General features: G+C 37.1%; 1 protein-coding gene across 1 annotated transcript in view; it reads left to right on the forward strand.

Moving 5' to 3' along the window:
- The window catches only part of METAP1 (methionyl aminopeptidase 1), a 29,533-nt gene extending 11,413 nt beyond the window's left edge, over positions 1-18,120 (forward strand). Inside the window, exons 3-11 of the mRNA XM_072861391.1 lie at positions 1,481-1,593; positions 2,909-2,969; positions 4,152-4,243; positions 4,927-5,010; positions 6,549-6,687; positions 9,889-10,020; positions 12,614-12,757; positions 15,356-15,421; positions 15,590-18,120. Of these exons, the coding sequence (XP_072717492.1) occupies positions 1,481-1,593; positions 2,909-2,969; positions 4,152-4,243; positions 4,927-5,010; positions 6,549-6,687; positions 9,889-10,020; positions 12,614-12,757; positions 15,356-15,421; positions 15,590-15,750 (992 nt within the window). The 3' untranslated portion in view covers positions 15,751-18,120. The remainder of the gene's footprint in view (positions 1-1,480; positions 1,594-2,908; positions 2,970-4,151; positions 4,244-4,926; positions 5,011-6,548; positions 6,688-9,888; positions 10,021-12,613; positions 12,758-15,355; positions 15,422-15,589) is intronic.
- Positions 18,121-18,953: the final 833 nt, after the last annotated feature.

Below are 18,953 nucleotides of genomic sequence, written 5' to 3' on the forward strand. Positions count from 1 at the left end.
CCATCTTCATCAAGCCCTGCTTAAAAGGGAGGTGGGATTAAAAAGTAAGTGGCATGGCAGAAATTCAAATCCTCAAGTAATGTACCTCCTCCTCCTTTCCTAAAACCCAATAAAACTCCTTTTTCCATGATAAATGTTGCATGGTTAATAGGTCGGAGTAGCACAAACAATGACAGATGTTTTCCTTCTTTCTGCCTTCGCAGTGTAGGGGTCTCCATAGTTCACACTTGCTTTCTGTGTCCTATTACTTTGTACTTGCATGAATATGAAACTGTCTTTGTTAGTAGTTCTAGTAATCCTCTGGTGCAGTCTTCTAAGGCCGTTGTTTATCTGACAGCAAATTTTTTTATGGTTCCACTAAATCCATGATCTTCTTGGCTTCCTGGATAACTGCTGGGCCCAAGCTGAGCTGGCTTGGTTCTGATAGCCTTCCAGACCTTAATGCAACAAGCTACTGAAGCTTCTCAAGGGAATCCAAAATATTGCTTCATTAAAACGTTGGATTTTTAAGTTGTTATTTCTCAGTGGTTCATCTAAATGTCATGGAAGCAGATGGCTCAGATGTCAGCCACAGAGACTCTGAGGAACTCACGTTAGGGCTTGCTATGGCAGACCTTTTGCCATCTCTTTTATTCTTGAGAGATATAAAAAGAGAAAACAAACTTAAGTTATCAGGTTATGAGTTAAAAATTAATGCTACTGTGCTTTTTCTTAACCCTTGCCTCTTCTTTCAGAGTAAATATTTTTTCTTTTGGTAATGGTCACGAGCTACTTGCTTCAATCCTTTATGTAAACACATTCAATCTGCCCTGTTAGGACTGATAGTGTTATTTGTGAATGAAATCAGTCACTGGACCACAGCAGAGGTGAATTTCACAAAGTTAAGAGAGCTGGGAACCTCCAGCAGATTGGGACCATCTTGTAAAGTGCATGCACTGCCTGTCCTGAGATGTCGAAGTGGCAGCAGCTGCACTCTCTCCATCAGATCTGGAGGGGCAGCAGACTCCATATATGGAAACCAACAGTTGGATACCCTCCTTCCCACCCCAGCTCATTTCTGTCACCGAATGCTAAGAGAAATCACAGAAAAGGAACATTCATCTACAGTGCAAGAGTGTTAACTGAAGGGATAATGAGTGTTTCTGTAGAAATATGCTTTTTCCCAAGAATGAAAACAAGCACAGAACTATGTTTTAGAACTACAAATGAAGAGCAACTTAAATAGTGCGTTCAATACTGCTGTCCTGACATTCCCCAGTTTGCTATTGAATAAAGATGGAGTTGGCAGGATGTGAATTTTGAATGTGAAAAATTTAAGGGCAATACAAAATGATAACTGGTACTTACACTTTCATATATCAGTATCTAAAATGCCAGGAAGAGTCAAATCTACACTTATGTACTTCTTGGACCCCACAGTTCTTACTCTTAGTGAGACTGATTTTGCTGCTGCAATTTTTTTTTTTTTTTGTCTTTTCAGAAGATGAAAAAGCTAAGCGTGAAGTTTCCTCTTGGACCCTGGAAGGTGACGTTAACACAAATCCCTGGTCTGGCTATCGATATACTGGTAAACTCAGGCCACACTATCCACTGGTAAGCAATAGCTGCCACTCTGTACTCCAGCGCTGCTACATTCTGTAGCAACTAATGGACCAGTCCTGACCCGATTACCTTCCACATTTTAGCTGAGAGAGGAAAGCTTCTTAAACAATCTGAACCTGATGGCAAGGACATGTTGTGGTTCATTTTGATTTAACTTGATCTATCTCTTGGTATATTTAAAATGAAGGAAGTGCATGTGAGGTAACATGCATCAGTAACAGGCTTCAGCTCATACCTTTTGGCTGTACATTTTGACATTTATTCTGCAAAAAGCTGCTGCTAGTTCAGATGATGTCTTCTCCTAGCTGTTTACTGTTCTCACCAATAATGGAGCAGTCTGTTTCAGAAAAACTCAGGTGAATTAGTTTAGAATTTAAATAAATAGTTTTATGTTATTTTACGTAAATGGTTTGAAACAACCTGGTGAGTAAGCTGGTGAACAGCTCTGCTGAAGGAACAGAGGTTATAGTAATCTCCAGCAGTGGAACGGTGAAGAATAATGGAGGTCAGTAACATCTTCAGCTGTGAAAGGTGGGTTTAGAAGATGACCTTAGTATAGCTGTATTTTTAAATTGGTACAAGTTTGTACATGGAATAAGCCAAAGTTTTTACGGGAATAATGGCATTGTATTTACATGTGTCTTTTCTAATTGGCTTGTGCTAGAAATGCTGCCCCTGTGGCATCCTCTCTATAGTCTTCTCCATCTGTTACAGGCTCATCAGAAACAGATTAACCGAGACTGAGCCCACGTGTGTTTGTTAGTGTCATTGGAGAAAGGGTGTTTTGGATATGTCATTGGCCAAGTAATTTAGTAGTGTTATCGCTGAACGTTTGCTTGTGTGTCTTCTGACTGCTGTAGGATTGATGCAAATGAAACTATAATAAACTGCTAATGACTAGGGTGATGATTAGACATAACAATCTTGCTAATAGGCACTAATAACCAGAGAGAGGAAAGATGTATTTGGAACCAGTGCATTTGCAGTCTGGAAAGCAGCAGAATAAACACTACAATGTAACAGGGATAATATGTTATAAAACCAGTTTCATTTACTTGACCTGTAAAAGTTTGATTTTTACAAAGCTGTGAAGGTGTTTGTATAATATGAAAGCAATAGAGAGTAACAGGAGAATCTTTGAGAAATGAAAATTGAAACTGTTTTGGAGTTTTTTGCATACTTCACAAATTTTTGTAAGTGGAATTAGCCATATTTCACTGTATTTAATTTTGCTGCATGAGTCTCTGTTTTTGTGACTATAATAAGTATTCTTGCAACCTAACCCCGTTGACTATGGTTTATCTAGACGCCAACAAGACCGGTGCCAAGTTATATTCAGAGACCGGATTATGCTGATCACCCGCTAGGTAACTTGAAACAAATCACAATTATGAAGTGTTATGTTTGTTTTCTATTCTTCTTTTAATTGAAAAAGCCTTTAAAGCATGAAGGAGATATTGGAGAAGGGAACCTCTTCTTTTATCTGTTCTTCTCACTCCACCTCTTCTTCCCCCACATTAACTTACTGATTTTTCAGAAATAATGGTTACAAGTATTTTTTGGAAGTCCAGAGTTTGTAATGTGTTATCTTCCAAAGGTGTTCAGGAAAGAAAAGAAAAAAACCATGCAAGTCTTAGTCCTGTGGTTAACTTCATAACAAACAGCAATAGGTTGGCTGTCACAGGTGAATTCTGCTAAGCCACTCTCAGTGACATCAGTGTATCTGTTGGAAATGTGTTCTAAAATAACAAAACGAAACAAAACTGCAGTAAGCAACCCTCAAAAGAAAACTGATATATGAATTCCAGCTATTTTTGGACACAGAGGGAATACATTCAAAATTACTTGCTTATTGGTCTGTTTTGGTATTTTCCCCTTCTTATATCGGTATTGATGCTTTGCATTTCCCAAAAAAGCTGCTATAAGGTCTGTTAGAATTATTTTTAAATCTTCAGCCATTCTTTAGTTATTCTTTACAGAATGTAAATATTTAAACAACACAAAATACTGTCTTTTAGGGGATTGTTCAACTATAAAACTGAGCTTGCACAGAATTTGATAGGAAGAATTTACATGTTTTTATCAGCTGATTATTGCAATAGTATAACTAGAGATATTAACAAGCTTATATAATCCTTTATGGCTCTTTTAAGATATTATTTATTACTATTTATTATCTCCAAGCAGCTAAAGAAAAAGAAAAAATACTTTTCTCTGAATAAAATAATTTCCTTGTAAATCTGATTTTTAAGGTTGTGTTTTGACTAACTGGACATGATGGTTTTATGCAGTAAGTGAACGGGCATCCTGAGCACATGTGGGCATTACAATATTGTGGAAGGCTTATGAATTCAAATTAATCTGGATAATGATAATAATGCTATGACTTGGTGGGTTTGTTACTTTAGTCTGTGGTGAGAAAGTATGTACTTTTATTGCCATTGGTAAGCTAAGTAAGTTCCTTGATTGGACATGCGTAGCAATCACTCCTCTAAATAACATGGGTTTTTTCTTTCTTTTTTTTTCTCCTCCCCCTTTTTTCTTTTCAGGAATGTCTGAATCAGAACAAGCTTTAAAAGGAACCTCTCAAATAAAAATACTCTCATCTGAAGATATAGAAGGAATGCGAGTAGTGTGTAGGGTAAGGGGGTTTTGGGTTTGTTACGAAGTGCCTTTATTCTTTAAAAATCTATAGTGATTTTACCAGTTTGTGACAGCACATTTGAGAGTACAAACTTTTGAATCACCTTTGAGCACTGAAAAATAGTTTGGGAAATTTGGTATTTTCTTGCTTTTTCTCTCCTTGTGATTTCCAATTCACAGTAAACTATTTTGCAAGCAGAAAGATGACTTATCTGTTTTCTGGCTTTGTTGTTACTAGTAAGATAATTTGTGGCTGAAGTGTTGTTACTGTTAAGAATATATTTTATAGTGTGTAAATGAGAACAGAACTTTTTCCTCTGCTAGAGTTAGTACTAACTAAAAACTAAAAAGCAAAAGAGCCCCATCCCTAACAATTTTTGAAAAAGAGCTGTTCAATTGTAATAACTTCCTTGTGCATAAAGTCAAACTTTGAAATGTATTTAAGTAGTCTGATTTAAGTTATAAACTTCAGGGAAATTGTGGTCCAAATCTTAATTGGGGTATTTTCAAATCTCACAGAGGTGGCTTAGTAATACAACCTGTAGACATCTCGAAGTCTTTCTAGAGCCTGTCTACCCAGCTTTCCCAGCAATCTCGGTGTAGCTGTAGAAAATGGGTTGCTAATATTCTAGGGAGTAGTCCCAGTCTTATTTTAAATCAGTACTTTTGTTTCATTTGCAGCTTGCTAGAGAAGTATTGGATGTTGCTGCCATGATGGTGAAAGCAGGTGTAACTACTGAAGAAATTGATCATGCTGTCCATTTAGTAAGGTTATTTTATTGTTCTTCTGGTGTTTATAAGTGCTTTCTTCTCTCTCTTTATTTTTCAATGATTGTTGTGTGGTTTTCTTTGTTGCATTAATTCATTTTCTTTATTTTGAACTGTTTCCCAATTTGAAGCTAGTGGGTAGTGCAGATATTAGAAATACGTTACAGTGCAATGGTAGATTCAAAATGAGTTAGGAACTCCTTGGCCTCTCTCTGTATGAGCTCCTTCCATGATTTCCAGCTTCAGATTCCCTCTAAGTTTCTTGACCTGTTTTCTCGCTTAACGTCACATAATTTTCTTTCTTCTAAACCCTTTTTGCTCCACAGATACCATTATATAAAGAACATCATATGTAGGCCATGGAGTTTTTGTGCTTTGTGTTGTTGGTTAAGATGTACAGAGGAGAAAGTTAACTATTTATGATTGGGAATCAGAACTGAGGAGCCTGAGAGAGAATTGAAACAAGATGTTTGCAGTCAGGCAAACTAAAGCCACAATCCAGCGAAGTATTTGAAATGCATGTTCAAGTATTTTCCTGGCTTAACTATTCATAGATACTTGAATTGTGTAATTTTTATTTTTCTTTGCTGTCTTCTCTATAAGGCTATAAACTGATAATTGAGGATACTTGTGTGCACTGTGGGGAAGGCAACAATTTTAGTATAGTTAAGTTTGTTGGAGCGCTTTCTGGTTGCTGTTCTTTTTATCTGCATTTGCAGCTGTTGAACTAAGATTGTAAGGAACTCACTCTGGTTTGATTAGGCCGGAGGTTTCTGTTGAAGTGCATTAAACACTAAATTATTTGCTTATGCATAATGTCTAATATGAACAACTAGTAGTTAAAATGGTGTTATCCCTCCTCAGCAGTTTTTGGAAACTTTTGCATGGCAGATTGTTAATACTGACCGATATCCCTAATTGGTACTTTGCAGTTTTAAAACAGTATTATTTTTTAAAATAAAAAAAAGTTAACACAGTATTATTTTTCCAGAATTGCTCAGTATGTCACATAGTGTGTGTGTGTGTGTGTATATATGTATAGGTAAGTATATATAAAATGTATGTGTCAGTTTTGCAAAAATCCCAAAAAGGTTATTAGAGTGAGTGCAAAGGAAGCAGCTTAAGGTTTTAAAGCTAGGGGTGAAAGAGTGGTGCTAAATGTTATTTTGTCTAGCTTGTGTGTTTTGCAAAAATACTTCAAGTATTAGACTAGGTGCTTAAAAACAATCATTGAAAATGGCTGGATTTTTAACTGAATAAATATTGCCATGCATTGTTTTAAACCTGAATATTTCAGCATTGGTAGTTGAACATAAAACTGAGTAGAAACAAAAATTAAAGTAGCTTTACTTTCTTCCCAGTAAGAAATGCAAAGCATAACAAAATACTGTAATGCCAAAAAATGCTTGAAGAATCTTATTTTCAAGAGTCACTGCTTTTCAACCTGTCATTCTTATTGTAAAGCTGTTGTGCATACCTTTTTTCTTTGTACAAAACTTACTAATGTAAAGTGTAAATTGTATTTTCTAAATTAGGCTTGTATTGCAAGGAATTGCTATCCTTCCCCTCTGAATTATTATAATTTCCCTAAGTCGTGTTGTACGTCAGTGAATGAAGTGATCTGTCATGGAATTCCTGACAGGAGGCCGTTGCAGGAGGGAGATATTGTTAATGGTAAGTGCTATGAAAATTAACCTTCAACATTTCTACCTTCTATCCAGTTAAACTGTGCAGTAAGGTGAGGTTTCACTAGCAGGCAACATGATTGGAACAGCTTCTTAAGAGAGAGGCTTTTGTTCTTGTTTACCAATTAACCTCTGCTCTTTACATATTTAAATTAATGAGTTTATTTAATAAAATAATTTCAAAAGTTTGGTCCACTTAAAGAGCTTTATAATTCTTCTACCCTGGTCTGTGTATTAGTATAGTGCCTGAGTATTCTACTTGTGGGCGAGGTTCCAGTTGTTCCAGACTGTATAAATAGTGAATAAAATGTATATTGAATTATTCAACTGGATTAGTTCTGTGTGAATTTTTAATTAGATGGCTCTAGCTCCTTAAGATTTTGCTACGGACATGATGATTATGATGACTGTAAAGGATGCTAATGGTGAGGCATTGTATAGGTGCATATTAAAAAAACATACCCTTTTTTTGAGCATCTCACAGGCTAACAGTACCAGCTGCTTTTTGTTCATGGTACTTAAGGTACTTATGCCTTCTTGGGTGGTGAGGGCTACTTTTATAAATTACTTGACTGTTTTTTGTTTTCTCATTCATTTCTTGTTGGTTTGGCAGTAAAAATTAATAACATTTGTTTTGTACAAACATTTGCACCTTTGTTTATTGCATTGGTTTGCTTTTCCCTTATCCATAAGTAAATACTCAGCATATCCTAAGGTTTGGCCTACCTCTAGAAGCAGGTTGGAATCCTTTTAGATTGTCAGATATTTGATATATATTAACATGCAATAGTAGCTACTAAGTCTACAGCTCGAGTGCTGTGGGTACCAGCCTTTTCAGAACAAGCCTCATGATTGCTTCCCCTTTCTAGCTCAGGTTTGGTCTGACTTAGCTCTGAGCTGTAGCATACATGGAACCATTTGGCCAAAGCTCCTTTATCTTTTTTTAATTTCAAAGATGATGCCTTTGCACAGCTCTCTATTGTTGACAGCTTTTCTGGCATTGCTGGAGTCCAAACTAAGAAGCCCAGTTAAGCTTACTAGGTTGGCTTCATCTACGTGGTGCCTTACCTCTCCAATATTTGCATGCCAAGACTGTACCTCAGCACTATAAAACACCTTTTATAAAAGGGTTTAGTCATACCTTTGTTCACATCTCTGCCCTGACTGCACTTGCTCAAGCTTTGAGCCTTCTGCTTTGTTTTGATGAGGAAGAACTAGTTTACTCTTTTGTAGCCAAGTAGGTCTTGTTACAAAAGGTCTACATCTTGTGGATTGAATGTGCATTCCCCATGGGCTCAAAAGGCTTCTAAGTCTTGTAGGCTTCCTTTTGGTAAGGTAGTGGCTCAAAAGCCTTGTTAAAAGAAGGAACAAAACAGGGTACAAAGGACGAGATAGAAAAAGTACTTTGGAGGGAATATGCCCAGTGAACAATAGAGGGAAGTGCCCATCTTCCTCTTTACTTAAAACTTTTTAGCCTGCTGGAAGCAAAAGGTGGCCATGTCAGAGTCCAAAACAGGTTTTTAGAATCACAGGAAAACATCAGTCAGAAGGTAATGGCAGGTGATGTCTAGTCCAACCCCCTGCTCCGAGCAGGGCATCATAACATTTTGTTATCATACTGTTCCCTGGGAGCAGATTCTTAAGCAAAGCTGATCTCTCTGCAAAGTGAGATGTTCTGGCCAAATCTGGCAGCATCAAGAGAAAGTCTTGTAATCATGTGGCCTATAGAGATAGCCTCTTTGCAGCAAGTAGTCTGGACACTGTGCTAAGGAGCTCTGATACACAGTTCACAAGAAACTTACCTGGCTAAGTTACCAGGGTGCTGGTTTCTGTACAGTCCTGTTATGTTACTACATATGTACACTGGTCAAAGTATTCCAGTACTCCCATGCACTCAGTATAGCTTCCTTCATGACTATTTACCTGTGAGGGAGTCTGCGTGTGGATTTCTTCATGAATAGCAGTTCAATAACTATTCTAATGGTTTTGGTACTTTAGCAGCTATTAGACCTACCAGACTACTGACAAAGTCTGTTAAACACAAAAGTACCCATTCTACCACAGGAAGTCAACTTGATATGCAAATCTAGACTATTTTGCATGTGTTTACTATATATAATGACTATATGATGGCAGGTTTTAATTTTTTACTCGTCTGCTGTGAGAGACAGGATACCAGAATAGATGACAGCTATGTCTAAACTGGCAGGCCTGTTCCTATGTTTTGGAAAAGGACTATTTGCAACAAGCATCTTGTATGGATGTTCTTAATCCAAAAAGGCATATCTTTTTTTGGAATGAGTTAAACTAAAAAACATTTTTTTCCTCATTAAAACTACTTATGCTGCTATTTTTCAAGAATGAGTTATATCACTTTTAGTTTACAACCAACTTTCTACACAAAGCAAGCAAGTTAGAGTTTTGCTGCAACATAATTCTCAACTCTTACTATGTTCTTCTAAACCTCGGTTGTTTAAGCATGCCCTTCTCATTCTTGCCATTTGCCTGATACCGAATGTTTAAATTCTTTCATTTGAAGGAAAAAAGAAAAAGTTTTAAGTCATTTGGTGTATTTTTCTTAGTTAGGAACACTATTGGAAAGTTGCTGTGTATTTAATGTTCAAGAAATTTTACCTTTTTAGCTGGAAGCAATGGGTTTTGGCATTACAATTTTTGCAAAGGTGTGACTTATTATTCTAAACGTGCATAGAGATTATTGAAGTTAAAATATGGGTTAAAACACGATTACATACCTTTTTAAATTTAATTTTCCCCTATTAGTGCTGGAATTAATTCTAAGAAAATATTTTAATGAAGTAAATCACCGTGGAGCAAAGAGCTTCTCTTTCCTGTTTTTATATTTAGCTACAAAACCAATCATAAGCTTGCTGTGTCTGTGTTGCATTGGTGTGGGGTTTTTTATCTTTTTTAATTTTTTTTCTTTTTTTTTAATTAAATCAAACCATTGACCAGTGGAAACACTATCTTATTAATTCTATAGAATCTACAGGATAAGCATGTGAAAATTGATTCTTCTGGAAGAGTTTACATCTGGAATTCTTCCAAAGTAATCTTATAACTTCACAATTACAATACTGCATTTTTACATGTGTTTGTCCTTTCACAAATCAAGAGACAAGAAGTGAGAAATACAATGCTAATATAACAATATGTTTGGTATTCTTTGCAGTGGATATTACTGTCTATCGTAATGGCTACCATGGAGATCTGAATGAGACATTTTATGTTGGAGAAGTTGATGAGGGTGCAAGGAGGCTTGTCCAAACAACTTATGAGTGCCTAATGCAAGCCATCGATGCAGGTAAACCCTTTGGCTAGGGCCTGAAGCATTGTGGTTTTGGTTCTCAAACAAGAGTGCTCATATTTGCTATTACCTGGGAATGACTTCTGTTGTAGAACACAGAAGTTAGTGTGTGTCACCAGCAGATGATGTATGTTGTATAATACAGTGATTCTTCAAATGGCACGGTTCTGTGGGTGGTGGTTGCAACTTCTATTTGAAATGTGGGTTGACAAGGAAAATGTAATTGATGCTGAGCTGATCAACATATGATGATATTTACACGGAAACAGCCTTTTCAGACTGTTAGGTAGATGAATAAGACATCCTTGATCTGAGTAGTTTAGAGAACATGAAGAACAAAGTGTTTTGGAAAACCAAAGTATGGCTTCCTACTTCTATAATTTGTATGGTGTTGCACAATGAACTGATGAGATAAAGCACTGTTTGAACACTTAAACTATCTCTTTACCCCTGCCAAACCTGATGGTTATTTCATAACGCTAATTATGAGCTCTTGATTTCCAACTGTGGGAATGCGCCAGAGAAGACAGATTCATATCCTTCAGTACCCACAGGACTTTAATTATGTTCCTTAGATATAACTCAGGACAGCTTCATAGAGACATACAAATGAGATACAAAGATAGGTAGAGAATGTCATGTTCAACTTCATTCACAAAGCAGTATACTAAGTTCTCTTAGACAAACAGAAAACAAAAAAATCTCCCAAGTCCCTGGAAATATTTGTATCATCTGTATCTTTTATACCCTGCAGCTTCTTAAAATCCCCAATAAAATTTACTCACTTCATGGCCTAGAGGCTAAACTTCAAGACTGAAGTTTAAGGTGCTATATATGAAGGCTTTAAACTTGCATTTAATCAAACGTAAAGGAAAAAAAATTATAACAAACTTACTTTGGTTAATAATTTGGAGATAGCGTAGCCAAGCTGAAAAGATAAAAATCCATATGAACGATGTCTTGCGTATCCGTTGTGTGATCAAGAAAATACTACAGAGTTGACCTGTGAAGAATGTAGATTACCTATTTATGCGGGATTACTATTCTGAAACGACCACTTTGTTTTTCAGAGCTGAAAAACAGCTCTGAAAAACAAAGTGGTCATTTGCTTTATCTTTGCTCCTGTACTTTATAGCAAATGTTATATGTGTTGTCTCTTATCTTTCATATCCTGGCTTTGATGTGTAAACTATGACAGAAGTTCACCTTTGTATTCGTTATAATGAGATTTAAATGCTCAGTGTAACTTTTCTTTACCAACTTTTTAGATGCTGTAACAGATTTTAATGGGCTTTAGACATTGCCTGCTAGTAGGAATTCTGGCAGCATGTGTCTCGGCTGTTAAAAAGGGTTGCCTCTGCCCTGTTTAATTAATCTTAATTTCTTGGCATTGAACCAGCGGAGATCTAACTAGGAGACTTGTATGAGAGAGAGAAGCAGGGGGCTCCTTGCTGCATTGAGATGAGTTGCTTGGTATTGTCAGGCCCGAAGGAGATGGTACTACTTCACAACTATTTAGCACAAAACCAACAGATTAACTTTTCCTCTCTTCCCCACCATGTCTCTTTTTTTGTGTTTTGGGAAAAGCATGCACATTCCAGTAATCTAAATTTCTTGTTATTTTCTGTAAATTCAGCTAACTGATTTAAGTTGTTGTTGTTTACATTAGCAGAGAATTGAACTAAATGGCTTGCTGCATGTAAAGTTTTAGCTATGTATGTGAACTCTGCTTAAGATGGCTCCACATCACCACACAAGGTCTGTCTCCTGAAGGAACAGCATGTATTCAGGGAGTTGTGAATGATCTTGAAATAGTGTTTACATTCTTTTTTCTTTCTAGTGGCTCAAGGTTGCTTTTGGTATGCATCTTCATGAGCTGATGGATGAGGCATTGTTGCTTTTATGGTATTATTAATCCCTTGTCCAAGTGCTCAAAGTGAATTTTCCCACACCATTTTAATCTGTTTCAAACTCTTTATCTTTTAAGGCTTCCTAAAAGGATTGTGAAAAAAGTTAGTCCTGCATATGAGCATTCTTATTTGCTGTAGCGTTGCCACTAAAAATCTTGTCTAAGAGTAGAGATACCTGTTTTGTCTTTTTTTTTTCCCCTTCTTGGTCCTTCACGTATAATCATTTTTCCTCTTTATTTGTGTGCACTTTTCACATAGTAGCAGAAAGATAAGTGTATATTCAAATATAGTTCATACATTCATTTAAAGAAGCACTACAACTCTGGGTATGAGAAGTTACCAAGTACTTTGAAAGTCTTTTGTTGTCTTTAATTTCAAACTTCAACATCCTTTTAATATATGAGCACTTACATCCATGAAAGGAAGAAAGTAGTGTTCTCGAAGTTTTCTTCTTTCCCTCTCATTTTCTCTTTTATATGAGACTGTTTCCTCCCTCTGTCATGTTATTGCACTCATTTATATACTTGGTGGATTAAGTGATCGTAGGAAGTTGCACACTAGAACAGATGGCCATACAAGCCATGAGTGCTAGAGAGATATTAGCCTGAATGGTGTTTGATGGTTAGTTATGTTGAAAGAAAGCTCTATAAATTTCCATCTGTATCTCTTTAATTTTGCAGTAAAACCTGGTGTTCGGTACAGAGAACTGGGAAACATTATTCAGAAACACGCTCAAGCAAATGGATTTTCAGTTGTTCGGAGCTACTGTGGGCACGGAATCCATAAACTTTTCCATACAGCCCCTAATGTGCCACATTATGCCAGTGAGTATTGATTCCCTTTGGGTTGTCCTGTAGACAAGAAGTAGTTTGCAATGAATGCACCCAATTTACTTCTTGCTTATATTCTAATAAAGTAGCATGTTGCCTGACAGCCATCAAGTAAGCATTTTTGCACTTGTGAAGTAATTTTTTTCTAAACTCTGGAGCATAGCATGCTTTATGAACCTAAATAAGGTGAATATATTATATACTGAGACAATCTGTGCCTACACTAACGGTTAGTGTTAGGTCTCATCTGTACTGGGTAAGTGCTCAGTGTTTTTGCCTGAATTCCCAACTAATCCCTTAGACATCCTTGTCTGACATGAATGGGCAAATATTTCTATCCTTAGAAGGTCTAAGTAAAAACTTACTGCCATTTCCAGATGTAAATAAAAGGCTTTTTGAATGGTATAGTCGGGTGCTGTGCCTGAATCTGGATCCTGTTATATTTCCGTTTTCTTCATTTGAATGTTGTGATCTGGTGTTCCTGGAAAATTCTTTGTAGTGTGTGGCAGAGGAGGAACAACCCTTTCCCCAGCAGGTTCTCAGCTTTAGTTTTTGGAAATGGCAATGTCCCCATGACAATTTTTGCCAGCAGGACTAAGAAACAGCATCCACAAAGGCAAAGGAGAGACACTTAAGTGCCAGTGGACAACTGAGGATAGAATGAATATCATGACACAGTGATTAACAGTTCACACCCACTTCAGCTGATAGGACATTTATTTCCCCTGATAGGACATTTATTTCCTCAAACCTGACAGATGCCTCCATCTTCCCATCTCCTAATGAGCTTTAACACAGATTATAGTTGTAGATTATGATCTAGCAATCCCTGACTTTTCATGTCATCATTTCCCTAAGTTATTTTTTCAGAAAACAGAGAAAATCTGTTAATCACAGGGTAGAAGGGTATCAATTCCTGGTATTTACATTTTGTCGTGTAAAATGAAGAAAATCTGGATGCTTTGGAGATGGAGGGCATTTTATACCAATTAAAATTAAATTTAAAATTTCAAGCATTGGAACAGGCTGCCCAGGGAAGTGGTTGAGTCACCATCCCTGGAAGTATTTAAAAGACATTTGGATGAGGTGCTTAGGGACATGGTTTAGTGATGGTCTTGGTAGTGTTAGGTTTACAGTTGGACTCAATGACCTTACAGGTCTCTTCTAACCTGTGTGATTCTGTGATTCTGTAAAATGCAGTCCAAGAAAAAGGAAATTTCTATCTTTCCTGGCTGTTGGGAACTTTGAAATTTTTTTTTTTTTTGTAATTGAGCCAAAATGTCTCTTCCCAAAAAGGAAGATACTGGGGTTTTTTTTCTGATATTTTTAAATACAGTTTCACAGCAAAAGCAAAGTAGAAAGACCTGAGGGACTTAAAGCCTCTTGGAAGAAAAAAAAATGAAAGATGCTGCTTATTTCTGGCTTACTATGAAAGGATTTTTAAAAGCAAAAAGCTCATTTTATAAGTCTTTAAATTATTTAACAAAATCATGAAAACTACAGGGAATAAGGGACAAAATTTGTTCAGATGCAGAAGACCAGAAACTTAAATGTAAGTATTGAGAGCAAGAAATACCAGATGATGGAGATAGAGACAAGACCTTTTAAGTAGAAGAAAAATGTTCTGGTTGCTGTTGTGTCCGCTTGATGTCTGAGATTTTTAAAGCATCTAGGTGATTTAGACGATTTAATAAATTTACACCATTAGAGTACACTGGGGGATGAGGGATCTGTATCTAAGAATTGATGCGAATTGTCTACAGCAGCAAAGTAGCTTGGAGCTAATGGTTCCTGTGCAATACTGGAGTTTGTTCCAGCTCTCACATGCTAGGCTGAGTCAGGTCTAAGCTGCACTGCCGTTCAAGGTGAAACAGGGCAGAGGAGAAGGGCTGAAGCCTTTCTTCAGTCAAACTACACTCCCTAGAGATGTGCTGTGCATCAGTTCATGTGCCTCCACATAAACATTTTTGGAGTTTTTGGAGTCAAAACTTCCAGTATTATTGTCCTGGATGCCTTGAAATTCTCTGTCTTTTTATGTTAGCTAAAGAAATACAGCATTATCACCCTGACACTACTATGACCTCATTACCCAGAGTAATGAGGAGGGCAATGTGTCTTTCATAAATGGAATCATGGGATTAGTTAACCGCTATTATATTTTGACAATTTATTGGAGCTAATGGTTCAGTGGAAACAAATTAAGAGGTTTCAAGCCTTCTCTGACTATCTTAAGTGCTTCTTATTTTTATCGGGGTTTTTTTAATGATGTTTTTCATCATAGAAGTCTGCAGAAATTCCTATATTACATTTATTCAGTGTTTTTATAGAACTGGAGTTGAACTCCAGTTGTTGGAGAGAAAGACAGCAATTCATTTTAAGCCCCTTGAGTAATATTGTGGTGTTGGAGGAGGGAGAGAAGGAAAGAACTAAGGGAAATCTTAATGTAGAATTAAAAATGGACAAGTGAACGGGCCATCTCTGAGGGGCTTTTCTGACTTTACAGTATTCCTGCTGTATTCTTCTAGGACAAGGATTCATTAATTTACTAAGATGGGATCAGTTTTTCTAACTTGAGTGTTTATTTTATTGCAGAAAATAAGGCAGTTGGAGTCATGAAGCCAGGTCATGTATTTACAATTGAACCAATGATCTGTGAAGGTGAGCAACTTAGCAATAGAGTAAAATGTTTACTCTTGTTTACTATTAAGTAGTGATGGAATAGGATGCTGGTTCTAGTCTGTATAGTTGATAGATTTTTCGTTTCTCTTTGGGGAACTGATATCTGTTACTTAAAAACAGTCAAAAAGTCATCATTTATGTTTTTAGGTGGTTGGCAAGATGAAACATGGCCTGATGGTTGGACTGCGGTAACAAGAGATGGAAAGCGATCTGCCCAGTTTGAACACACGCTTCTGGTCACTGATACAGGCTGTGAGATCTTAACCCGGCGGCTGGATAGTATTCGCCCCCATTTCATGTCCCAGTGATAGTCTAGACTGAGCAGGTGGATCTGAAAGATACATATATATTTTTTTTGTCTCTGTACTATGCATTTTTTTAAGAGTACAGAATAGAGAGATTTCATCATTTACTTTGTTCTCAGTGATTGTAGATAAGAGGAATATCTTGAAGAACCTGACCCAATGTCTGGAAAAGCAGAGAAGAATTTAAATAATTTCCTGCTTTCCTCCTACCTGCAACACTCATGCTATATTTTTCTTTTTTCTTCAATTATCTCTTTAGCCCCCTTCTTCCAATTAGACCCACAATTGCTTCTGTTGCTGCCATGATATTAGCTAGAAAAGTGTGGGTAGCCTTTCCCACTGGGACTTGATATTTTGGGATCCAGGTTTTTTTCACCACTTCAGTGTGCCCTGTCTCTCTTGGTATGTGAGTGGCACCTGAGATTTTAAGCATTTCTAGTTCCAAAGACTTGCTCCTGCTTCTGCAGATACTGTTCTAATGGGCTGGCCCTTTTTTGTTTATCTGTTGAGAAGGGGACAGAAGGGAGAAAGATATGCATGTTGCCAAGAATAGGCTACCCTTACCTTTAATTCTGTCTCCATCTCTCTGCTGATGGCCTCTGTGGTGATTGTGACTGTGGGTGACACACTGTGTTAATGGCAGGACTTGTTTCTCTTGCTGGAGATTTGATAGTATGGGCTTCCTACAGGGAAAATTAATAAATTGTCTTACATGCAGCTCCCTGGAATAAGCTGCTTCTTGGTGAAGCAGTATGTGCAGGCAATCTCCTGCTCCAAAAGCTTGGTGAAGCTGATGTTATCAGACTTGCCTAGGTAAAGGAATGAAACAAGAACCAAAAAGATCCCACGATTCATGGGATCCCTGCGTGTGTTAACTGTGGGGCATTTTTTTAAAGGTACATCCGCAGTAGCTATGGGATTTGCAAGACTTACAGTGAAACGAGTATATATCTGAAAACAAGTCTGGGTGTGAGAAAATGAAATACCTTCAATGCTGTGTTCGTTTTCTTTTGGTAATTTTTAAACAGCTCATTTTTTTCCCCCTCAGTTAAGTCAGTTTCATGCTTTTGGAAAGTCTTAGGGGGGCAGCTATGAAAACAGATCTTTTTTCCTCAGACTGCATATAGAGTGGGCAATGTTAGTATATATACCCCTGTATTTTCTGTTAATGGGTCATGATGAGCTGGAAACTGTCATGTTAAGGAGTGTGGATTGATTAAGCCTCTCTTCTCTCTACCCTTTCTTTTCCCATGCCCACTTCCTTTCCATCATCTTTGGTGTCTCTGCTGAGGGAATTTATTTTTTCTTCTGAATTGTAATGAAAAATTTTTCTGACCCCATTGCAGACTTATCTTACACCACTGTAATGCAAGAAATAGTTAAACCAATGCACACATTAAATCATACAATCATGGGCATAAAATACACCTTTTACAAGGTGTCTGGTGAATTTGTTGCCACATTAGACCCAAGCATATGAGGTACTGCATACCTTTGGCTCCCCTTGGCACTGCAGAATTTAGGTGGGGGAAAGGGGTTAGTGCTTCATAGAACTGGATTCATGTGTACTACAAATACCAAATTTGCCAGAAAATGTCTTCTCTGCCCTGAGTGCCTCAGACCTCTGTTGCTGTAAGAGTATCATTACGATGTTTTCATTACCTTTATTATTATTTTTAATTATGCAGTAAAGTGACCTGAAATGATGCATATAGAACGTGTGTGTGTGCGTATGCGTGTGTGTGTGTGTATAGATTTTAACAAAACAGACTGTAGTACTTGAGTGGAATTACCTGTGTTGAATGAGATGTAATGTATTGAGGAGATGACTGTCCTGGAGGTTTGCCCACCATATCATTCACTTGAATGGTTACAACGGTCTTGCCTTTTCTATATGTGTGTGTATGAGGGGGGGCTTCATTTTTGGTCTATAAAATAAAAGTTGTAGCTGCTTTTAACAGAAATAACTTTTTTTTTTTGTGATCCAAAACCAGGCATAGCATTCTCAATTATATCCAGGTTTGCTTGCACTAGTGGTAGATGCTACTACTACTTGTACTTGCACTACTACTGGTAGATCCATGCAACCAGTTAAAATTCACCCTTAAACCTGCACATGTGCCACTTGAATACCTCTTTGTCCTTGCACCAATACAACCAAATTTGACACTGCATGTTTTTAATGTAAGTAATCTATGATGCTATGCATTTCTGCCTATAAATTGAAATCACAGCATGAAAACTGTTCATACTGAGTTCATACTACTACAGTATTTTTAAACAAGTGGAAAGCTTAGTCAGCATCTATACCAGTTCTTTCAATGTGAAATAGCAGATCAGCCTGGAGAACAAAACTTATTAAATAAAAATACTGTGAAAGGCTATTTTTTCACCTATCTAGCTGTAACTTTGCTTGAACATGGCATATTAGGCTTGTGCCGACTGGATTTGGGAAATGATCTCTTTTTGATTCTTACACAAGTTGCTATCCACTAAAAAAAAAACCAAACCAATTTAAATCTACTTTTAAATGAAATTTTTAGAAATTGTATACACTTTTGCCAAAACCACAATCCTGCAATTAGTTCTGAAACAATCTCTTGAAGTATTTTCCCATTACTGTCATATAAGAGAGTGTGGAAACTCTTCATGCTGTTTGAACATGAATATTTAGGAGAGAAGATTTGATAGCTAATGTTGAATAAAAGTAACAGCATGAGGGGGCAAGCTGCATCTTTTACATGACAACCAGCAGAATACATACACATTTCATGTACAGTCATTTACTGGAAACTTTTTGTCCATTGAAGTCCTTACAGTTGTCAAGATGGTACAGTTCAATACAGTAACTTCATGACCAAGAATGGGGTACAAGCTCTTGTGTTTGAGTCCCTTTGTTAGCTGAGCAACTTCAAAGAGACTACTTCAAACATGCCCCATTCAATCAACTGCTTTGCAGGACAAAGTAGTCTGAAAACTCTGCTACATAAGGGCTAAGGACATCAGTTCTTCAGGCTGCGAAGAAGCTGTAAGTCTTTGACCTGAGCACTCTGGTATCACTAAATGTCTGTTGTTGACTTACCCTGGTATTACAAGACTGGCTTTCCACAACCACTCCAAGATGCAGATTCTCTAACGTAATAATGTAATGCAGACAGCATGATTGTATGGTCTTGATCTAGTCTATGCAGCCTAGAGGAACAACT

This window comes from Ciconia boyciana, chromosome 5 (assembly GCF_034638445.1).
Source record: "Ciconia boyciana chromosome 5, ASM3463844v1, whole genome shotgun sequence".
NCBI classification, from domain to species: Eukaryota; Metazoa; Chordata; class Aves; order Ciconiiformes; family Ciconiidae; genus Ciconia; species Ciconia boyciana.